This window comes from Monodelphis domestica, chromosome 3 (assembly GCF_027887165.1).
Source record: "Monodelphis domestica isolate mMonDom1 chromosome 3, mMonDom1.pri, whole genome shotgun sequence".
NCBI lineage: Eukaryota > Metazoa > Chordata > Mammalia > Didelphimorphia > Didelphidae > Monodelphis > Monodelphis domestica.
The window spans coordinates 44,860,269-44,880,841 of record NC_077229.1 but is presented as its reverse complement, the minus strand read 5'-3'; the positions used below and the strand labels follow the sequence as shown (position 1 = coordinate 44,880,841).

Genomic DNA, 20,573 nt, shown 5'->3' with positions numbered 1-20,573 from the left:
TATCTTGCCATATCTTCCCTCATCTTTGCTTCAGGGCCACCTCCTCTACATGTTTGTAGGTGCACAAGATTGTCTCCCATGCTAGAATGTCAGCTTCTTGCAGGCAAGGATTGCCTCATTTTTATCCCATCTTTGGGTCCCCTGTGTCTGCCCCATAACACAGAAAAACACTGGCTGAGTATGGTTGACAGGATGGGATTAGAAATGTAGGTAGGATGGGATTTTTTAGACACTTTTCTGCAGTATGGGGAAGAACGTAGCACTTTTAGTATTGGATTGGAAACTTCTCCAAGGCTCTCCCAGTGCCCTATAAGAAGAGCTACTCAAATATTTTATTTTTTTTTAGCAGTTTCACTTTTTTTTTATTTTATAGTATTTTATTTGATCATTTCCATGCATTTTTCATTAAAGACAAAGATCATTTTCTTTTCCTCCCTCCCACCCCCCGTGGCCAACGCATGATTCCACTGGTATCATATGTGTTCTTGACTTGAACCCATTGCCATGTTGTTAGTATTTGCATCAGAGTGTTCGCTCAGAGTCTTTCCTCTGCTACTCAAATATTTTAATGAATAATCTTAGAAGCAGAAAGGTTCCAGGAGAATTTTTTGTCTGCAGGTTTATCTGTCTCTATTTTCTGGGTATTCCAAAAGAGTGTGTCTGCTCCATGGGGTTCTGTTGAGTCCTGGAGGCTTTCTCTGTGGATGCTTCCACACACAGTTGCTGGAAGCCTTGGAAGGGGAGGGGAGGGGAAAGGGTGAAGACCTCAAGGAGTGGTGGACAGGGTGGGATAGCCATAAGATTGTGATCTCCTTGAGAGCAGAATCAGCCCCTTTGCCTCTTTCTGTATCTGACAGGCTTAGAGGGATGAGGGAAAGCCCCCTCTGATTTCCATTTATTACACTACTGGGCATGGACTTATTGGTTTAATCATTGATCTGGATGTTTGCTCTTTTCTTACAGTTGGTGACAAAGTTCCTGCTGACATAAGGTTGACTTCCATTAAATCTACCACCTTAAGAGTGGACCAGTCAATTCTCACAGGTAAACCACTGTTGGTGCTTTGTATAAAGCCTTTGCACATCTGATTCCTGTACTCTATAGCTGTTAGCATGAGTTAAGTTTTCATTGTGGGATATTAAGAGGGGTTTGGTTACCCTGGGCACATGAGGTACAGATCGAAAAAAAAGTTTCCTATTTTACCAGACCCTGCCCTGTTAAAAGATGGATCCTTCTGAAAATAGTGCTTCTGATTAGTTTGGTGACCTTGGGGCCTCAGTTTCCTTATCTGTAGAAGTTGTTGAAATGGTCTCAGGATCCTTCCAGTCCCAATTCCATCATTCTTTGCCTCAAGGGGAAAAAAGTCTTCAGTTATTAACACTGCCTCATTTTGTAGAGTCCTAGGCTGCTGGGGCTGGTGTTCTCTAATCTTCTAATCTCTGATCTGATCTACTTTACAGCAATCTCCTACTAAAGAGGCATGATTAACAATAAAAGTGAGCCTAAAAATAAACTACCCTTCTCTACCTGGAATCTGCACGCTTAAGCTTAGAACTTTTGAGGAGTCCTTTCTTTTCCCCTCTTTGTTTGACTTGCCTGGGCAGGGGAGGGTGGAGGGCTCTTGCAAATGACTGTACGACCCTGGGAAGGAAGGGTGTCAGAAGATCAACACAAATAACAATGAAAACCTGAAAGAAAGCCCACAGATTGGGAGAGAAAAACACAAATTTTAAAGGTTATCAAGATTTTGATACCACATTATTAATTCATAAGGCAGAGGAGGTGATGTGAGAAAAGTAGGAACAACAATCGCCCCATCTGGCAGCTTTCTGAACAGTCTATATATTTAAGGAAAACTCCCCAAAGCCACAAGTCAGCTTGTTACCAATTGTGCATATAGCTGGAATTGAAGAATAGGAATTAATTTTTAACTGCTCGGATCTGGTTTTTGAAATGGGAATTATTAGTCAAGGAAGCTAAAACCTAGGATTGATTTATCAGTGTGAATGGGAAGAATCTCCTGACTTCTCTGCATTAATGCTTACCTCTTTACTGCTTAGTGCCTGGGTGTTTTATTATTTACCATTCTAAACATCTTGCTTTTGGAAAACAAAGGTTTCCTTAATCCAGCTTTCCTTGAGGGCTGGAGAAGTGGACAGGATGGACCAGGGGAGAATAGAGCCCAAATGTCCTGAACTTCCAGTGTAGGACATGCTCCCCTTGCACTGCTCACAGTGCCTTAGAGCTGGAGGGTGGGGAAGCTCTAAAAAGACAAAAAGGAGCCTTTCTCAACCCTTCAGTCCCTGTTCCTTCTTTATCTTAACTACATTAAGAATAAAAAGTGAGGCAGGCCCTGTCATCTAGAATCTTCTGGCTAGCAAGTCTGCCTAAAATATGAAGCTAAAATGTAACTGTGGAATGATGGAACAGAACATGACTAGAAAAAAGGAGAAATCTTCCCTTTACAGCTTTTCTACTCACAGAAAGATCTGCATAAATTAAGTAGGATTTTGGCTAATGGGTATTTAGCACGAAATATCCTGGATACTCTTGATAACAGGCAGGCAGGCTCCTATCATTGAGAGCTAGAGTGGCTTTGCCGACTCTTAGGTTTTTGGTCCACAAGGATCTCAGCATCTTCTGTCATTGAGGGGTAATTTGACTTCCCATGAAATAATTGGGATTTTTTTTTCTTTTCATATTATCTAACAATTGCTTTTAATTGATGATCTATCTTGCCATGGAAAACATGACAGATTTTTGAAGCTTGAAGGTTATTGATTATTCCAGAAAGTATATGTTTTGATATCTCCTATTTTAATTCCTCTAATATAGGTGAATCTGTCTCTGTTATTAAACACACGGACCCTGTGCCAGATCCCCGGGCTGTGAACCAAGATAAGAAGAATATGCTCTTTTCTGTAAGTGCTTTCTTAAAAGCCTATTTTCACTTTTCTTTGGTGAAAAATTTCCAAATACAATCAGTATTTCTTGTAGTAGCTAGTTCCCATGTTTAATAGATCCGGGAGAATCATAGCTCTTAAAATATCCAAATACCAGACCTACAAATGAGATTGTTAAAGGGAACCCCAATTAGCAAATAGGCTGCACTTCAGAAGTTTGATAAATTGCTCATTTTCTAGAACTTGAATTCATTCTGAAAAATAGAAATGGTTTTTTTCCTAGGTAAATGAGTTCTTGAGATCATGGCCATTGGGGGTCTCTAAGCTGTGGAAGAAGGACTTAAAGTGATCCTGACCTTCCTTTCTCTCACCATTTCTTCCATATTTCTCATTTAGGGTACAAATATTGCTGCTGGAAAAGCCATGGGAGTGGTGGTCGCCACCGGTGTCAACACTGAAATTGGCAAAATCCGTGATGAAATGGTAGCAACCGAGCAGGAGAGGACCCCCTTGCAGCAGAAGCTTGATGAGTTTGGGGAGCAGCTATCCAAAGTCATCTCCCTCATCTGCATTGCTGTGTGGATGATCAACATTGGGCATTTCAATGACCCAGTGCATGGGGGCTCCTGGATCCGAGGTGCTATCTACTACTTCAAGATTGCAGTTGCCCTGGCCGTCGCAGCCATTCCCGAGGGCCTGCCCGCCGTCATCACCACCTGCCTGGCCCTGGGCACCCGCAGAATGGCCAAAAAGAACGCCATTGTCAGGAGCCTGCCATCTGTGGAGACCCTGGGTTGCACCTCAGTCATCTGCTCTGACAAGACCGGAACTCTAACTACCAACCAGATGTCTGTGTGTAGGGTAAGGAGTGCTCTCTGGGCTGTAGACCACACCACGGCGGCCCACAGCAATGGGGGACGGGCCAATAGGGCCCCCAGGGAAGCAGGCTCCGGATCGGGGTGTGGTTCATCTCAGTCCTGGTTCTGGCTCTGCTCCATGTGGATGCCTGGTAGCTCAGTGTCTCTGAACCCATTTCATTTGCCATAGAGAAAGTTTGGAGGTCCTTGGATCTCCCGACCCATAAGTGAAGGAAGCCTGTTAATGATAAATAAAGCTCCCTGTTCTTCCTCCTCTCTGGGCTGTTTTCAGGATCTCTCAGGAGCAGTTGACCTGTCCTTTCAAATGTCATGGAGAGAATTGAGGGCAAAAAAGCTAACCTCTCCTGTGTGATCCCATCCCCCGCAGGCCTCTGTCCTCAGGCCCCGATTTGGCTGCTGCCAGCTTGAGGCTGTGGCTGGATTTTGTCTCAGGGCTCAAAGTTGTCCCATCTGGGAGGGGAGTGAGTGCTGGCTTCTCCTTAGCCCCCCACCCCCGACACACATGCTTGGGAGAATGCCGAGGTCTGTCTGGCCCCTTGTCCTGTCAGACCTGCCATACACTTGAGTGTTTAGCACCAGTGTATTGTATATAAAAATGACTGTGACAGTGTTTGTCCTTATTTCCATGGGCAATGCCATGGTTTCTGAGCCTGAGAAAGCGGAAAGAGCCGAGTGTCCCTTGTCGGCATCCTATTAGTCATCCTCGACCCAGAGGCCTCCAGGGAGGAGAGCTGAGGCGTGCACCCTTCCCCGCTACTAGTCTAACGCCATCCTTCCAAAGGTAGGGAGGTGAGGGCCAGGCAGAGTGACGTCCTCCATGACAGAACCCAGGGTGCTGTCTGCTGCGCTCCGGGCCAATAGCCATCTTCCCCTTACACCAGCCTCCTTCCTCCCCAGCTCTGCTGTTCATAAAGGTGTTTCACGATATTCATTGAGTGCTGATTACTGAGCCCTCTCAATGTCAGCGGTTCTTGCATAGAAGAGGAAATTTCCTTTTTTAACAAGCAGATCTGACTGGTGGCAGGAAGGGTAGGGTCCTTGCATTCAAGTCAGTCATGTCTTTTCATGTGTTTGGGGTTGCCTGTTGGCTTGGACCACAGACAATAGCCAAGCTCTGCTGATGAGCTCCAGGCAATGAACTGGACCCTGTTACCCTTTGCATTATAAGACAGCTGCTTGCTTTCTTTTGTTGATGGATAAGCTAAATGATTTTTTACCCCAGCAATTGGCGTATCATGAACATTTTTCTTCTACAGATGTTTATTCTGGACCGAGTTGAAGGGGATAGCTGTTCCTTGAATGAGTTTACCATAACTGGATCAACATATGCTCCCATGGGAGAAGTGTAAGTAGAGTATCTGTGGGTGACACCCCCAGCCCCACCTACTCACCACAGAAGGGGCCTGGCATCCTGCCGGGGGCTCACACTGATGCCCTGCCTTCAGGGGCTTATATGTTAACCAGAGACTGCATACATGTGCATGCTCTTAAAGGAAGCTAGGGATTAAGAGGAGTCCAGGCATAAGGGACAGCCAGAGCAAAGGCTTAGGAAGGAATGTGGAGTGTTCTGTGTGGGGTACAGGCAGCTGTTTTGGCTTGAAATGTAGCTGGTGTCAAAGACAGTGGGTAGAACCCTGGAAAGGAAGGAAGAGCCTGGGCTGTGAAGAGCTCTAAATTCCAAGTAGAAGAGCTCCTATTTGACCCTGGAGGTAATCAAGAAAGAGTCCCAGAATACTGAGGAAGGGACATGGCTGTGATGTGAGCAGACTCTCACTTGAGGGACATCCCTTTGGCCTCCATGGAAGATTGACTGAAGAGAAGAGAGACTTGAGGCCAGGGAGGCAAGTTCATTTCTCACAGCAGTCCAAGTGAGGGGGGGGGGGGGGGGGGGCAAGAAAGAGAATGGGACAGAAGTAGAAATGACAATATGTGGAGAGAATGCAGAGTCCTGAGTAGAAAGCAAATGAGTTCTGGTTAAATTTGGAGTGTCTACAGGACATCCAGTTGAGAATATGTAATGATCAGTCAGAGATGATAGAGCTAGATGGGGTGGAGGGGGGGGGGGGTGGATCTATAAATCTGGGAGTCATCTATATGGAGGTGATACCAAACCCTTGGGAACTTATGAGAAGCCCTGTAAGAGAATGTAGAGGGAAAAGAGATGAGTTCATGCTGTAGGAACCAAGAAGGATGAGAACTAACAAAGACCATTCAGGGAACTTGAGGGAGAGGAATTTCACTTGAAAAATACTGTTGGAAGGAAACCATATTTCTAAGGATTAAGAAGAGGGGGAGGCAAGAGTCAAGAGAAGCTTTTTCAAGATGTTTGACTAAGATAGGGAAGTGAGATGGGATGTTGCGGGGTGGCCGAACCCTAGTGAGGATTTTTACAATGATGTTCTGGGGGCATTGAAGAAGGAGCAGTAGGTGACAGGACATGGTTGGGAAGCTCTGGACCAGGAGGCCCTCAAGTAAAAGGAGTTTTAAAATGGTAGTAAGAGCTGTTGTTGCTGGCCTCGCACAGGATCAAGGGAGAATGTAAGGCTCTTTACTAATGATAAATAGCTACAGTGATTGTTATCAACACTCTTATCTGGGCTAATCTTAGATATAGGAACAAAGCATGATGGACTTGAGTGGTCTTTTTATCTGAGATAGTTTGAGAAAGGCATTGAAGAGGTAGCTCAGAGCCCCACAAATGTAGGGTCAGACTACGTATAGATGATGGGTTTCTTTTAGATCAAAAATCTAATGAATCCTGCCAATGACCAAAAAAATTTCATGGATCTGAAACTTTTTAAGAGACTAAGTTGTCCATCTTCTATGATCTCAAATAGTTCAAAGCCTTTTTCTCAAGGCAGAAATGAAATCTCATTCTTTATTTTCTTTTGCTCAGCAGATAGGATCCACTGAGCCACTTCCTTCTAGGGATAGTGATTGGAAGTTACCAATGATTGGGTAACTGTTGGCAGTGTTAGCATGGAACAGTATTTAAAAGAAAAGATTACAACTCACATTTTTCATCCAAATTTTTCCAAATTTCAAATTTCATTTCATTCAAAGAATTTCATCCAAAGTAAATTATTTCTTGAATAAGAAGTAGACAATATAGTAGGTAAGGAAAAAGATTCCTGTGATTTTCATCTCCAAACATTCCTGGGTTTCATTGAATAACAGTAACATTTGGTTTCAGAATTTCTTTCCCATTTAAAAAATGTGCTGAAAACAGAAACAAGGAAAAGACCTTTTGCAGGCATACAAAACATATTTCTATAGCTGTAAAGAACATACAGACTCTCCCTTTTCCTCCCCATCCCCCAAAAGAAAAGATAAGAAAAAAATTTTTAACTTTTAAAGTATGCTTCAGTCTGCATTCAGACTCCCTCAGTTCCTTCTCTGGGGGTGGGATAGCACATTTCATCACTTCATGGGGATTGTCTTAGATCGTTGTATTGCTGAAAATAACTAAGTCATTTACAGTCTGTTATTATATAATATTGCTATTACTGTGTATAATATTCTTCTGGTTCTGCTTACTTCACTTTGTATCAGTTCATGTAGGTCTTTATAGATTTTTCCAAAATTGTCCTCTTCATGATTTCTTATAACACAATAGTGTTCCTTTACTATCATACCACAACTTGTTCAGTCATTCTCCAGTTGTTGGGCATCCCCTCAGGTTCTAATTCTTTGCCACCACAAAAAGAGCCCCATAAATATTTTTGTACAAGTAGGTCCCTTTCCCTTTCTTAAAATCTCTTTTGGGATATGGACCTAATAATTGTATTACTAGGTCAGAAAGGATATGCACAATTTTAAAGCCCTCGATGTAGTTCCAAATTCCTTTCCAGAATAATTGGATCAGTTCACAGCTCCACCAACCATGTAATCGTGTCTCAATTTTCCCATATCACCTCCAGCATTTGTCATTTTCTTCTTTCTGTTATATTAGCCAGTTTGATAGGCATTGGGGTTGGGAGGGGAGTGTCTTAAGAGTAGTTACGCAACTTCTTTAGCATTACCAGGAATCCTGTTGGCAAATTCTTTCCTACACTTTTAACACCTAGGGATCAGTGCCTTATTGATCATGTGGCACTCCATGATGGAAAGACCCTGGCTTTGAAGGCCCATAATTCTCTATGTGACTTTGAGCAAGTCATTTAGGTTTGTTTTTTTTTTTCCTCATCTGTCAAGTAAAAGGGTTGGGTTAGATGATCTATTCAATGTCATCTGACTTTGGTTAATTCTATGTTTTTAAACAAGGCAACCTATTGAATTTCCTCTTTGAAAAAGCCAGCAGCAAGGTCTCAGGAGTCATGGTGAGGGACACTGAGCAAAAATGGTAGATTATCATCTCTTTCTGTCTATCTGTAGATGTTTCCTGCCCTCCAGATTTGTCATATGACCATAATATTTGAACTTGGTGGCTCAATCTTCCAGTACAGATATAGCATTAGACTTTAAGGGGGGAACAAGTAAAGTGAGAGAACCCCCATTTTAATAGGATGTCCTCTATTCAGTTAGTTTGGTGTCATCACTCTGGTCATCTTGGAGTAAAATATGTCATTAATACAGAAATGGAATTAAGAAGGAAATCTTGAGCATGGAACTAATCCTTCAGAAGTGATGGGCTCTGAGCTTGTTGTTTTCCTTTGACAGGCATAAAGATGATAAACCAGTGAAATGCCATCAGTATGATGGTCTTGTAGAATTGGCCACAATCTGTGCCCTTTGCAATGACTCTGCTTTGGACTACAATGAGGTGAGTCATCTATCTACCTCCTGATGCCATTATTCTAGTTTTTATTTTTAAACTTCTTTTTCTTGAAGAGTGTATTATGAGTTGTCTTAGAAACTAGCTTCCTTAGAATCCAAACCCCCCTTGGGTTAAGTATGGGCCATATGCACACACCTAACCATCCGTTTTGGAAAAGGCCTCCCAGAGAATGCCTCATGTTTCATCTTGCTTCTGAATTGACTAAATTATATCTTAAGAGACAACAAACTGAGACCATCAACGTTTCTCTACAGTGAAGGTCTTAACTACAAAACTTTGTCAGTGTAGAACTGATTTTGAAAATGTTGGTCTCTTCTCACCCCTAACCCTCCCAATGCAATTTCTTTAAAATATCGAATGAAAGCCTTTGGTTTGTTCCCTTAGAAGGGAGCGATTGAGTTAACAGAAGTTCTGGACATGCTGGCAGTTTTAAGGATATTTATCAAAACCCAAATTTGAATTGTCAGTGAGAAAGCAGAGCTTATCCAGACAAGCATCCTGCTCTAGGATGGTGGGTGGGTGGGTGGAGTGGTCTTGGTAATGACCCCATCTTTTTCTTTTATCAAACCTTCTCCCCTTCATCTTTCTTTAAAATAAAGGCAAAAGGAGTATATGAAAAAGTTGGGGAAGCTACAGAGACAGCCCTCACTTGTCTGGTCGAGAAGATGAACGTCTTTGACACGGAGCTCAAAGGCCTCTCCAGGATTGAACGTGCCAATGCCTGTAACTCGGTCAGTCCTTAGTGCTGGTGCAACAATGATTGGGGAGTCCTGGAGATGTTTGGTCTCTCATCTCATGGTGTCTTGCTGCCTTTTGGTCCTTCTTTTAGGTTATAAAACAGCTGATGAAGAAAGAATTCACCCTCGAATTTTCCAGAGATAGAAAATCAATGTCTGTGTATTGTACGCCAAATAAACCAAGCCGGACATCAATGAGCAAGATGTTTGTTAAGGCAAGTGCTGAGGAGGAATGAGCTTTTGTGCCTTAATTCAGACCAAGATGGTCACTGCTTAATTTTGGTGTGGTGGTATTAAGATGACCCTAATTTCACGTGTCATCCTTTTTCTCTAGGGAGCCCCTGAAGGTGTCATTGACAGGTGTACACACATTCGTGTTGGGAGTACCAAAGTGCCCATGACCCCTGGGGTCAAGCAGAAGATCATGACAGTCATTAGGGAATGGGGCACTGGCAGAGATACCCTGCGCTGCTTAGCGCTGGCCACTCATGACAATCCTCCCAGAAGAGAAGACATGAATCTGGAGGACTCGGCCAACTTTATTAAATATGAGGTTAGCTAATGAAAAGTTTCTTCATCTACCGCCTTCAGATCATTGTGTTGAAATGACTTTTTTCTCCACCTCTTCCTTTCCCCAAGAAGGAGATGTGGCTCTCCATTCCCCAGAGGCCACTTGGCTATGTCATAGCTCAGGCAGGACCAACTGCCCCCAACATGGCCATAGAGACTTAAAAACATCCTGCTTCTTCTGTCAGAGTAATGGGCTAGATCAGGCCTAAACTAGGCTGCTTATTATTGGGTCACATAGTGAATAGCTGGGGATCCTTGGGGTAAATAAGGGTGTTTCCAGAAAAAGATGGAGTGATCATGCAAATGTTCTTGCTGCCTTGATTTCAAATTCACATGGCTCTTGAGTAGAGATTGAGCCCTGTTCCCTGGTTTTCATTTATCTGGTAGGAGGGAAAGTGGGCTTCTCATTGAAAGTCTTGTGCCGGCCTTCACCATTGGTCATCTTCAGATTCTCTTGAGTTCTGAAAATGCTGGCATTTTCAGGTTCAGTAAATATTATGGTGTGTTTCTTGCCCCGTTTCAGAGTATAGGGAAGGCACTAGAGGAAATTAGTGACCTGGATGTTGTTGCTTAGAATCCTGTGTCACATTCTTTGAATTGTTTACATACAGACTGAAACTCTGCAATATTTGGGAGTGAGGGAATGGGGGTGTGGGTGAGAGCAGGATCACAGCATACAAATAAAGGCCTGTCATGGTGCTGCTAGATGCTAGCTTAGACTGTCTCGTCCTTTCCAGACCAATCTGACTTTTGTTGGCTGTGTGGGCATGCTTGACCCTCCAAGAACTGAAGTGGCCTCATCGATAAAACTCTGTCGGCAAGCTGGCATCCGAGTCATCATGATCACTGGCGACAACAAGGGCACAGCCGTGGCCATCTGTCGTCGGATCGGCATCTTTGGGAATGAGGAAGATGTCACTGCCAAGGCTTTCACAGGTCGAGAGTTTGATGAGCTGAATCCTTCTGCCCAGAGGGACGCCTGCCTCAATGCTCGCTGCTTTGCAAGAGTGGAGCCCTCCCACAAATCCAAGATCGTAGAATTTCTGCAGTCTTTTGATGAGATTACAGCTATGGTGAGTCCATGAGAAGCTCTCACAGAAACCGGCACCTCTGAGTCTGACGGGATTATAGTGAAGGTGTTGAACCCTGTTCCCTTTGAGGGTCCGCTCTTTATTCTAGATATGTTAATTAATCACCTCATCCCATTTAGCCAGACAACCACAGCTTATCCTAGGGCACAGCTAAGCTGATAAAAGAGAAATCATTCTTACCAAAGTTTCTTCTCATTCTTGGCCCCAAACCATGCTTTCTCACTTTTCTATTAGGAAGTTAATATTGTGGGATCATCTTAAATGTTTTTATACATCCCTATTTGACTGAATGGAATCTCCAAGAGTTAGTCCAAGAGCCTACTATGTGCTTGGCACTGGGGATAAGACAAGGAAACTCCCTCCCCTTGAGGAATTTACAATCATAACAGAGGAAGGAAACATAAAAAGGAAGCTAAAAAGGGAAGACATCTGCTGCAGAGGGATGATGGAGAACACCAAAAATGACATAGAAGCCATGGCACTGGTGGAAAATGGGGAGAGAAGTCTGTGCCAAGCCTCGTTCTTAGAGCCTTGGAGCTTCCAGCCCTGCTCCTGAATTAGATGGGAGGGCCATCTTGTAGAATAACAGGATTTCCTAATGAGGAATTTCCTGGGTAAGGAAGGCGGGTGGGCATGAGGGAGAGAAAAGGGGGTCATTTCACATAGTGAAATTGTCTGGACATGCAGGGTCTGGTCTCAGTTCTGTCACTTCCCAGGTCACTCATTGGGCAGCCTAGGGGGAGGGCAGGACACCTGAAGCCTTTTTGTCTTTCCATAAAAGAAGAGAGGTGGCAGTAAAGACATGGGCATTATCTGATTCGCTAATGGTGCTCTCCAACCAACTACCCCTTAGACTGGGGACGGCGTCAATGATGCTCCAGCTTTGAAGAAATCCGAGATTGGTATTGCCATGGGCTCTGGGACTGCAGTGGCAAAAACTGCTTCAGAGATGGTGCTGGCAGATGACAACTTCTCGACCATCGTGGCAGCCGTCGAGGAAGGACGCGCCATCTACAACAACATGAAGCAGTTCATTCGCTACCTCATCTCTTCCAATGTGGGGGAAGTCGTGTGGTGAGTGTCCAGGCTGCAGCCGTGCCTGTGGTATGTGGGAGGGGGCAGGAGCTGCTGAAAGTCATTGTAATAATGGCGAGCCTCATGGAGGAGAGGGAGGGGAAGGGCCCTGTGAAGGCTAATTCCATAAAAATTAACCCTTGAGTCTTATCTGTGTGTAACAGAAGAATTATACACGGGCTAGGGCACAAGTTTGTGCCTTGTTTCCCCCTCAGTCTCAAAGGATTCCCTTTCTTCTTGTATTAAAAGTTGTGGCCTCAGTAAGTAAGTGTGTCCTTCTCTTCTTTCCTCCGGTAGTATTTTCCTGACTGCTGCTCTAGGTTTTCCTGAGGCTCTAATCCCTGTCCAGCTTTTATGGGTAAATCTGGTGACAGACGGCCTTCCAGCCACAGCTTTGGGATTCAATCCCCCTGACTTGGACATCATGAACAAGCCTCCCCGAAATCCCAAAGAGCCCCTCATCAGCGGTTGGCTCTTCTTCCGCTACCTGGCCATCGGATGTGAGTCTGCCATTTCCCCTATACTCTTTTTATTCTTCTAATGTTTTTTTATTAGAAAATTCTTTCTTCATTGATAGTGCAGAAGTAGACTTGGGGGCGGGCTCTGTTTTCCTACCCTGGATGCACAGGAACCTTGAGGATTTGCCGCTGGGCTGGCTCCTTGGAGCTTGTTCCCAGAAGTAGAAGGGCAGTTGGGGCGTTCCGAGGCATCTTCCATGGCTCTCAGCCTTGGACGAGCAACCCAAAACATCCCTTGATCGCTCTTCTCTGTCTTCCCCTGAACCCCCCAAGGAAGGCCCGAGTTTCCCTCACATGCGCCCTTTGTTCCCCTCGTGTCCCAAGGTTACGTCGGAGCTGCGACGGTGGGGGCGGCTGCGTGGTGGTTCATTGCTGCTGATGGCGGTCCAAGGATTACCTTCTACCAGCTGGTATGGCGCCATCCCGGGGCCCAAGGGTGCACACAGGCGGGAGGGCAGCTGAAAGGCCCAGTGTGAGCCCGTCCTCTTGTGTTGCAGAGTCACTTCCTGCAGTGTAAAGAGGATAACCCGGACTTTGAGGGGGTGGACTGTGCCATCTTCGAGTCCCCGTACCCCATGACCATGGCGCTCTCCGTGCTGGTGACAATCGAGATGTGCAATGCTCTCAACAGGTGAGTCCCCTGGCTGGCGAGCCGCCCCTTGGGCCTTCATCGCCGGCGGGCACCCGAGGACCCTGGTTTTTCCCAGGGTGGGGCCTGTGTTTCATCAGATTCGTGTTCTGCGCATTGACACCATTGCAGCTCCTCACGGTTTTAGAGCTCTTTTGTTTACCAGATGGTTTCCCTGGAGACCACGGGAGCCGTGCAGGGTCTTTGGAGAAGGGGCGCCCTGTTTTACGTGGGAATAGCCAGGGGATCCTAAACGGCAAATCCACCTTATCAGGGCCAGGAAATCCTGATTGCTGAACCTCAGAAGGTGTAATTTTAAAAACAGCTTGTCGGGACAGTAACTAGTTATCATCCAGTTGAAATTGAGTCTTAGAAGACGTTCAGAGCAGGGGGAATGCGGAGTGTGCCTGGGGCGGGGGAGCCTCCCCTACCTGAGGAGGAGTCCAGGCAGGCCTCGGGCCGGAGATGGTGGTTTGGGGATCCGTCCGCCCGGCTTGGCTGTGGGGTGCTTTTAGCGGTGTCTCCCTTTAATCCACTGAGTCATGCGGGTGAGTGTGCTCTTGATGTCTCACCACAGCTTATCGGAAAACCAGTCCCTCCTGAGGATGCCACCTTGGGAGAACATCTGGCTGGTGGGCTCCATCTGCCTCTCCATGTCCCTCCACTTCCTGATCCTCTACGTCGAGCCCCTGCCGGTGAGTCCCATCCCCCGCCCTTCACTGCGTGCCCCCCCCCACCCCTTGTGGCCGAGGACCGGCGTGACCCCGCCGCCTTCTTCCTCTGTCCTCAGCTCATCTTCCAGATCACGCCTCTGAACGTGACCCAGTGGCTCATGGTGCTCAAGATCTCGCTGCCCGTGATCCTCATGGACGAGACGCTGAAATTTGTGGCCCGAAACTACCTGGAACCTGGTAAAGAGTGTGTGCAGCCCACCGCCAAACCGTGTTCTTTCCCAGCCTGCACCGAAGGGATTTCCTGGCCGTTTGTGCTGATCATTATGCCCCTGGTTATCTGGCTTTATAGCACAGACACTAACTTTAGTGACATGTTCTGGTCTTGACTGTTGTAGTTTTACCTAAAAGATGTTTAACTTAATCAATTAATTTTTTTTTATTGTTTAAAGCAACTGTCTATTTCTGCTGAATTTTCCCATGAACATGTTTGCTGGTGAAGGAGGTTTCATACTCTAGGTTTCGTTTTGCTTTTTCTGACTCCAGTGGGGCAAGATTTTCCTTTTTTATACACATAATTAAAGTGTCCATTGACATGTACAGAGAACTAACACTATTTTATGCAAATATTTTTTTGTAGATGAAAAAGCATGTACAGTGTTCTGTCTCATAGTCTCATCCTTGTATAAAGAAATCGTTGAGCCAGCAGACATTGTCAGCAAATTAATTGGCGGCAGATTTTAGGGAATGAATGTGTGTGGTTTTTTCTAAAACTAAGTAGCATGTATTGTCTTCTGCATGATCACCTGGATTTAATTTGATGTCACAGTCTAATTTTTTTATTCATAAGCCAATTTTTCTGCACTGAGCAGAGTACCTGCTACCTCAGTCAGTATTTTTTGGTTTGCCGCCCTGCCCGCCCCTCACCGTCCGCACCCCCTCCCCCGCTCCCTCCTGGCTTCTTGGCTCTCGGATGCCGATGGTTTTGTTTACACCCGTCTCCATGAGAGGTAGGCCTATTCTCGCTTGTGCAGAAAACATTGTTCCAGATTCAATCTCCTGGACTCATTTCCCCCACGTAGTTTTTAAGGTTATTTATTTAAATGTCTAATGTATTTTCTTGTAACAGACATTGTTTTGCCAATGTTGCCCACTTCAGCGGCACTTCATCTAGTTTTAAAAGAAATAAATAAAACCTTTTAAATGGACAGAGGAAAAGACCGGTCTCGTTTGAACTGAAGTGGCTTCGGCCGAGTTGGGACTCTATTGGTCAGATCAAGTCTATTCGGTTTTCCTGCAAGGCCTTAGAGCAGAGCCTTGCTATGGTGATGGAGAGAGGCCGATGCCTAGCCCAGGGAGGACGTGGGAGGGCCCGAGCGGGGTTCTGCCGGTTCTGCTCGGTGCCGGTCCGAGCCCGATCGAGACGGAACGTCGGCTCCGGTGGTGGGCGGGGGGGTGTGCGTGTACGCGTGGGTGTGTTTTGTACAATCTGTAAATAGCACCTGACCAAATGGACGTATTGTATAGAGCGATTTATGTACCGTGACACTAACCACCACCTCCTTATTACGGCCCGTGTTTGCGCATGTTTTCAAGTTCAGTCCGATTCCGACAGCATTTAAGTCATTAACTGTCCTAACTGTGGTGTTTCTCTCCAATGCCTTCCAACATTCATCAACTAAAGTGAGTATTTTTCATTGTTAACCAGGGGTGACTTTGCTTTAAAAGCCTGCCGCGCTCTGGGCCGGGCGGCCTCAGAGGGCAGCCGGGCCGCAGGCCGAGCGCCCACAGTGTCGCTCCTGAATCAGCAGCTCTTAGACGTGTTACTGTGGGGAGTCGCGCTCGGCGGCTCAGCTGTCTGCGTGTGGTCCTTGTTGAGGAGGGAGAGGAGGCTCCCTGGGCTGGGTCTGGGGTGGTCCAGGAAGAGCCTCTCTCCTGGCAGCCTTCGGTCAGAGAAGATGCTTAAATGGGACCCATTCCTGTGTCTGCTATGCGGGGGAGGGGGCATCCCATTATAGAGGGAGGGTCTTCTAGGTAATGGACTGGAACACTTCAGGGGAAACCTAAATTCCAGGAGGTGGTCCTGGGCTGCTTCTCACCCCCTGAACGAGTTTCTGCCCTTTCAGTCTGGGCTTTCCTGCCAGGCCCTCCTTCAGGGGGTGAGCCATAGGGGCCCCTCCTCAGGACAGCAGGGGGCACCCTCGAGGCCCCTAAAGGTGGCCCAGTGTCTTTGGCCAAGGAAACCGGGTCGCCCAGCATGTGTTCGTCACGGACCCTGTTGGTGCTCCTTGCATCCGCTAAGGATGGCTGACCCTCGGTCGGGTGTCCAGCTCACGGCGTCTTCCTTGTGGCCTTGGCCACCTGCCCGCGTCCCCTGCTTTGCAGCTGGCTACAGCCACGATGCGCTGCAGGTGCCGTGGGGTCCGGGGAGGAACCCTGGAGGCCAGGCGCGTCTCCTCGGGCTCCGCCACCCTGGCCTTGCCCGCCGGAGCCCGCAGCCTGTGGCTGGGGTCGGGCCCTGGCGCTAGCTTAGAATAACACGGAAAGGGCCAGAGAGGGAGAAGCCGGGTTTGACCTGATCCCCGTGGGAGGAAGAGCTCGGTCTGGCGGAGGCAGGTGCCCGAGCAGGAGCCCCCGGCCCCCGGCTGCCCTCTGGGTGACGGTGAAGGCCCGCAGCGTCTCTAGGCGGGGGCGGGTGGGCAAGCGCTTGCCTTCCCTGCTCACTGCTGATGTGCACGTCTAACCGTGAACTCTCCTCCTTCCTGTGTGCTCGTTTCACCTCCACTAACATCTCTTGGGACGCGTTTCCTGACTGCATGGAGCCTGGGGCCGGCTCCCTCGTGGGCTCTGGGCAGGGCCAGGCCGCCTCGTCTCTCTCTGTCACTGTTGGTCTCTCGTCCTATTTTTGTCGTAGGAGTAACTTCTTCCTCCCCATTTTCCTACCAGGCTGATTTCCTCTCTCTTTCCTTTTCAGCCGTACTGGAGTAACCCGCTTCCTAAGCCATTTTGCAGAAGTGTGAGGTTGTGTTGTTGCGTGCATGTGCGTTTTTTAGCAACATCTACCAGCCCTCTGCATGTGTGATGTTGGAAAAAAACCAAAAAAAGGAAAAAAAAATCCCCTCGAGTTCTTGTGTGTGATGTGGAGGACCCGCGTTACCGCCGGGGGTTCACTTTTAAACATGAAATAGTCATTTACAAACGTGCAATATAGCTTAACAGACCCCAAAGCCCGCCAAGGGAGTTTGGTTCTTGCTTGTACGGAGATTCGGTTCTGGGAAAACTTCAGCCGCCAAGAATTAGGAAGGAAGGAAGGACGGACGAGGCAGCCGAGTTTCCATCCGCCTCCCGGGCTCCATCATGTACAAATCCTCGACTGTAATGCATGCGTTGTGTTGGAGTAGCCGCCCGCGTCCTCGAGAAGCAGATGTGCCGCGCTTCCATCCGCTCCCGGGACCTCCCCGCGTCGGACGACAGCTCTGGCCTGCCACCGTGCAACTTGATCCAAGCGGGGGGCGATGCGGGCGCAATAAGACAAATAGCGGGCTGGACGCGAGTCAGCCTGGACACGAGCATGTGACTTACGTTAGCCTGTAAATAAAGACGAGTTGTGTCTGTCTGTGCTGAGAGCAATGAGCATCGCAGCCAGTATGGTTTCAGGTAAATAAATTTATTCTACAATACAACCGTGCGGTGTCATTCGGTGCGCTGTTTTCGGGGAGCCTCTGGCCCCGGGAGGGGCTCCCTTCTGGGCGAGACCACAGGGAGGGAGTCCCCGAAGCTCCGCTGCCCTGGCTGGAGAGGTTTCCGGGCCTGCATTCCCTCATGTGGTTGTCCTCGCGCTTGGAGCAGCCCCTGGCCTGCTTAAGACCGTCCTTTTGTGGGTGATGTTACCCAGTCCCCAGCTTTCCTGGGAGGCCTGAGGTGGGACCCTCGCCCGTACCTCCCGCTAAAGAGCCCTTCTTGCCGTGCTGCTGCCCGTGAGGCCCAGAGGCATTGGGCCGCCATGAAGGATTAGGAGAGACGGGACCGAGAACTGCAGGCAGCAGCCAGCGGGAGGCAGGCCGAGGGAAAGGCGCTCCTTAGAAGGCCGACCCCCGCCTCTCCGCAACGTGGCGGCGGAACCTGGGCGGTCCTTGCTCCCCTCACCCCGCCTGGTCCGGCCTAACGCCCAACCACTGCAAACCGCTTCCTCGGGAGCCCCGGAAGGGCAACAGCCGGGGGTCCCCAAGGCCTCTGCCAGGCGGAGGAAGCCTCCGAGCAGCTCCTTTTTTAAGGGCGAGGGTGAGCCCGGATGGTGCACTCCCTTGGCACGGCGTGTCTCCCGTGGGGCCGGAGTGTTTTTCTAGGCACATCAGCTATAATCCCCCCCTCGGCGACCTCCATCCCAGCCCATGGAGCCCCTCAGCTCCATGCTCCTCAGGCAGCTTTTTGAGGCCCGTTTTCCAAAGCGTTTCTTACTTTCCTGGCTTGCCCCAACCCCCCGGGACTCCCCTTGGCTCTGGGAGCCTTTTCCCCTCCCCCAAAGATCACCTTCCCAATGGGGCGGGCCCCTCCAGGGGTTCTCATGAAACCCCAATTAAGCAGGACGGCATCCGCCCATGTTTCCCGGATTCCACAGGGATGTCTCACTGGCGAGAGGTGCCCCGAGGTGGAGCCTGACCCGGCTCTCCCCAAGAATCTGGCCAAGCCATGACGAGGGGCCCACTCGGGGCTGCTGGGACAGGGTGCCTGAGCCTTCCACAAGCCTGACCCCACATTCCTGGCAGAGGCACAAAACGTGAGGATGGGAAATAATCACCCAAGGGAGAAGCTCGGGCACCGTCCCCCCTCCGAGATGGGGCAGCGCCAGCTTCAAACCTGGCGGGGGAACCTCCACGTTCTTGGAGAGGCGAATCCTTCTGGCCGAAGGAATCCCTGCCTGGCCCCAGGCAGAGAGCAGGCAGCCTCCCAAGGGTTTTTCAGAGGATCCACCACCCTCCCCTGGGGGATAGCCCTGCCCGCTGGGTCAGCTCCCCTCACCCGGGCGTTCATCCTCCAGTCCCTTCCCTTCCTCTGGCTGGTCTGCGAGGCCTGACCCGGCCTGAGCTCCCCTTCCCAGTCTCAGTTGCTTGGGCAGGCAGAGGCGGCCAGGACGGACCTCCCCTGGGTCTCGGCCTCCATCGCACCCTTGTGCAGCCTTTGTGAACGCAGCGGGGCTCCTGGGCCCATGCGGCACTGGAGGCCCTTCGCCCCTCCCCCGTTCCCTTTCTCAGCCAGGCACCAAGGCTTTGGGGAGCCGTCTTAAGATCCAGCGTGTGCCGAGGGGTCTTTCCTGGGCGCCAAACGGTTCGCCCATTTCAGCCCCCACGTTCTGGCCCAAGGAGCCGCCAGAGCATCCAACACACTTGCATCTCCCCGGGCCGGTCCCTTTAACTGCCCTGATTTGGGATTCAGAGGCCGCCCGGAGGGTCCTTAAAGGGGCCAGGCTAGGGGCAGGAGGGAAGCTTTCAGCCTCAGCAGAGCCGGGGTCCCAGGAAGCCGCTTCTCCAGGGCACCTTCCCAAACCCTTCCGCGTGATCTCAGGACCAAGCCACCCCACAGGAGAAAGGGAAGGGGGACCCAGGGGTGCAGGGGCTGCGCGGCTCCTGAAGGGCCTCTCTTGGAACCTCGGGGCCCCGGCAACCCTGAGCCCAGGAGCAGTCCCAGGCGGATGCAAGTAGGAGACGCCCGCAATGCCACGCAGTAGGCACCTAACGGGGGTCCACTGAGCCAGAAGCGGAGGCGCATCGCACCCCGAAGGCCCGGCTCCAGCAGCGCCTTTAGCACCTCAAAGCCCTTTCTGGGGGCATTTAGAATCAGGACTTCCTGAGCAGACCCGGACACCAAACAGACAAGAAGGGCCGGTGGTTCTGGTCTAATTAAAAACTGCGGAATAGCACCACGTTGGCCCAGGAAGCCCCAGGAGGGTTTTAAAAACTGATCCACCAACGCCGGTCACTGCCTACGTGTCAGAACCAGGTTCCAATCTCCGTTTCAACACACGGAAGCAGGGGGTCGCAGCCTTCTCTTGCCATCCCTCCCCGAGAGCACCCCAGAGAACGGAGGCATAGCCCGGCCCCCCAGCCCAGGATCCATATCCTTGGCCATGAGGTGGCTCTCCCTTGTGCCCAAAGGAAGTGGAAAGCCCGCGTCGGGCCTCTTCCACCCGGTTCAGAACAGCTCTGAATTCTAGGCACACCACACTGGAATTACCCAGAGACCCCTGGGAGGCCTAAGTGGGGCCCTCCTTAAACCGGGTTTCCCAGGCTTGCGGTGGGGAGGCCGCACCTTGGGCCGGAACCAAAGGCCCCCAGAACAAGTCCAAGCAGAGGCTCTCAGTGACCACCAGCAGACAGACAGACAGACACACACACACACGGTGGTTCTTCCCCGTTGGCCTTGCTGGCTCTTCTGCTCTCCTGAGACTCCAGAACCACAGCAAAGGAGGCTCCTCGGCCTCCCCACGGGCCCAGGGGGCTGGCAGGGCTAAGCCTTGTTCCCTCTTCCCAGGCAGTGCCTGGAGGAATCAGAGGCAGAACCGCAAGAGAGTCCCTCCACCCTCTGCTGTCCCCCACGTGTGTCATTAGGGCTTGGCTCCCCAGGACTCTCGGTCCCGGCCTCCCATGTTCTTCTCACGCTACGCGCTCATGCAGGGCAGATATGGCTGGAGTGTAGCTCCACCCTCGCTCCTTTTCCCCGGAACACGGT

The 20,573-nt window shown here is 49.4% G+C and overlaps 1 protein-coding gene across 3 annotated transcripts in view; it reads left to right on the top strand.

Moving 5' to 3' along the window:
• ATP2A2 (ATPase sarcoplasmic/endoplasmic reticulum Ca2+ transporting 2) overlaps nt 1-17,530 on the top strand; it is a 57,457-nt gene extending 39,927 nt beyond the window's left edge. Inside the window, exons 6-21 of one of the 3 annotated variants that reach the window (XM_007489855.3) lie at nt 964-1,044; nt 2,836-2,921; nt 3,300-3,764; nt 5,038-5,126; nt 8,441-8,543; nt 9,158-9,289; nt 9,388-9,510; nt 9,630-9,848; nt 10,603-10,938; nt 11,810-12,030; nt 12,328-12,530; nt 12,873-12,958; nt 13,046-13,179; nt 13,754-13,871; nt 13,967-14,087; nt 16,822-17,530. In XM_007489855.3, coding sequence (XP_007489917.1) covers nt 964-1,044; nt 2,836-2,921; nt 3,300-3,764; nt 5,038-5,126; nt 8,441-8,543; nt 9,158-9,289; nt 9,388-9,510; nt 9,630-9,848; nt 10,603-10,938; nt 11,810-12,030; nt 12,328-12,530; nt 12,873-12,958; nt 13,046-13,179; nt 13,754-13,871; nt 13,967-14,087; nt 16,822-16,835 — 2,531 coding nt within the window. In that variant the 3' untranslated portion in view covers nt 16,836-17,530. Of the gene's footprint in view, nt 1-963; nt 1,045-2,835; nt 2,922-3,299; nt 3,765-5,037; nt 5,127-8,440; nt 8,544-9,157; nt 9,290-9,387; nt 9,515-9,629; nt 9,849-10,602; nt 10,939-11,809; nt 12,031-12,327; nt 12,531-12,872; nt 12,959-13,045; nt 13,180-13,753; nt 13,872-13,966 lie in introns of all 3 variants that reach the window. The other 2 variants (XM_056821768.1, XM_016432415.2) reach the window with 2 other exon arrangements.
• Nucleotides 17,531-20,573: the final 3,043 nt, after the last annotated feature.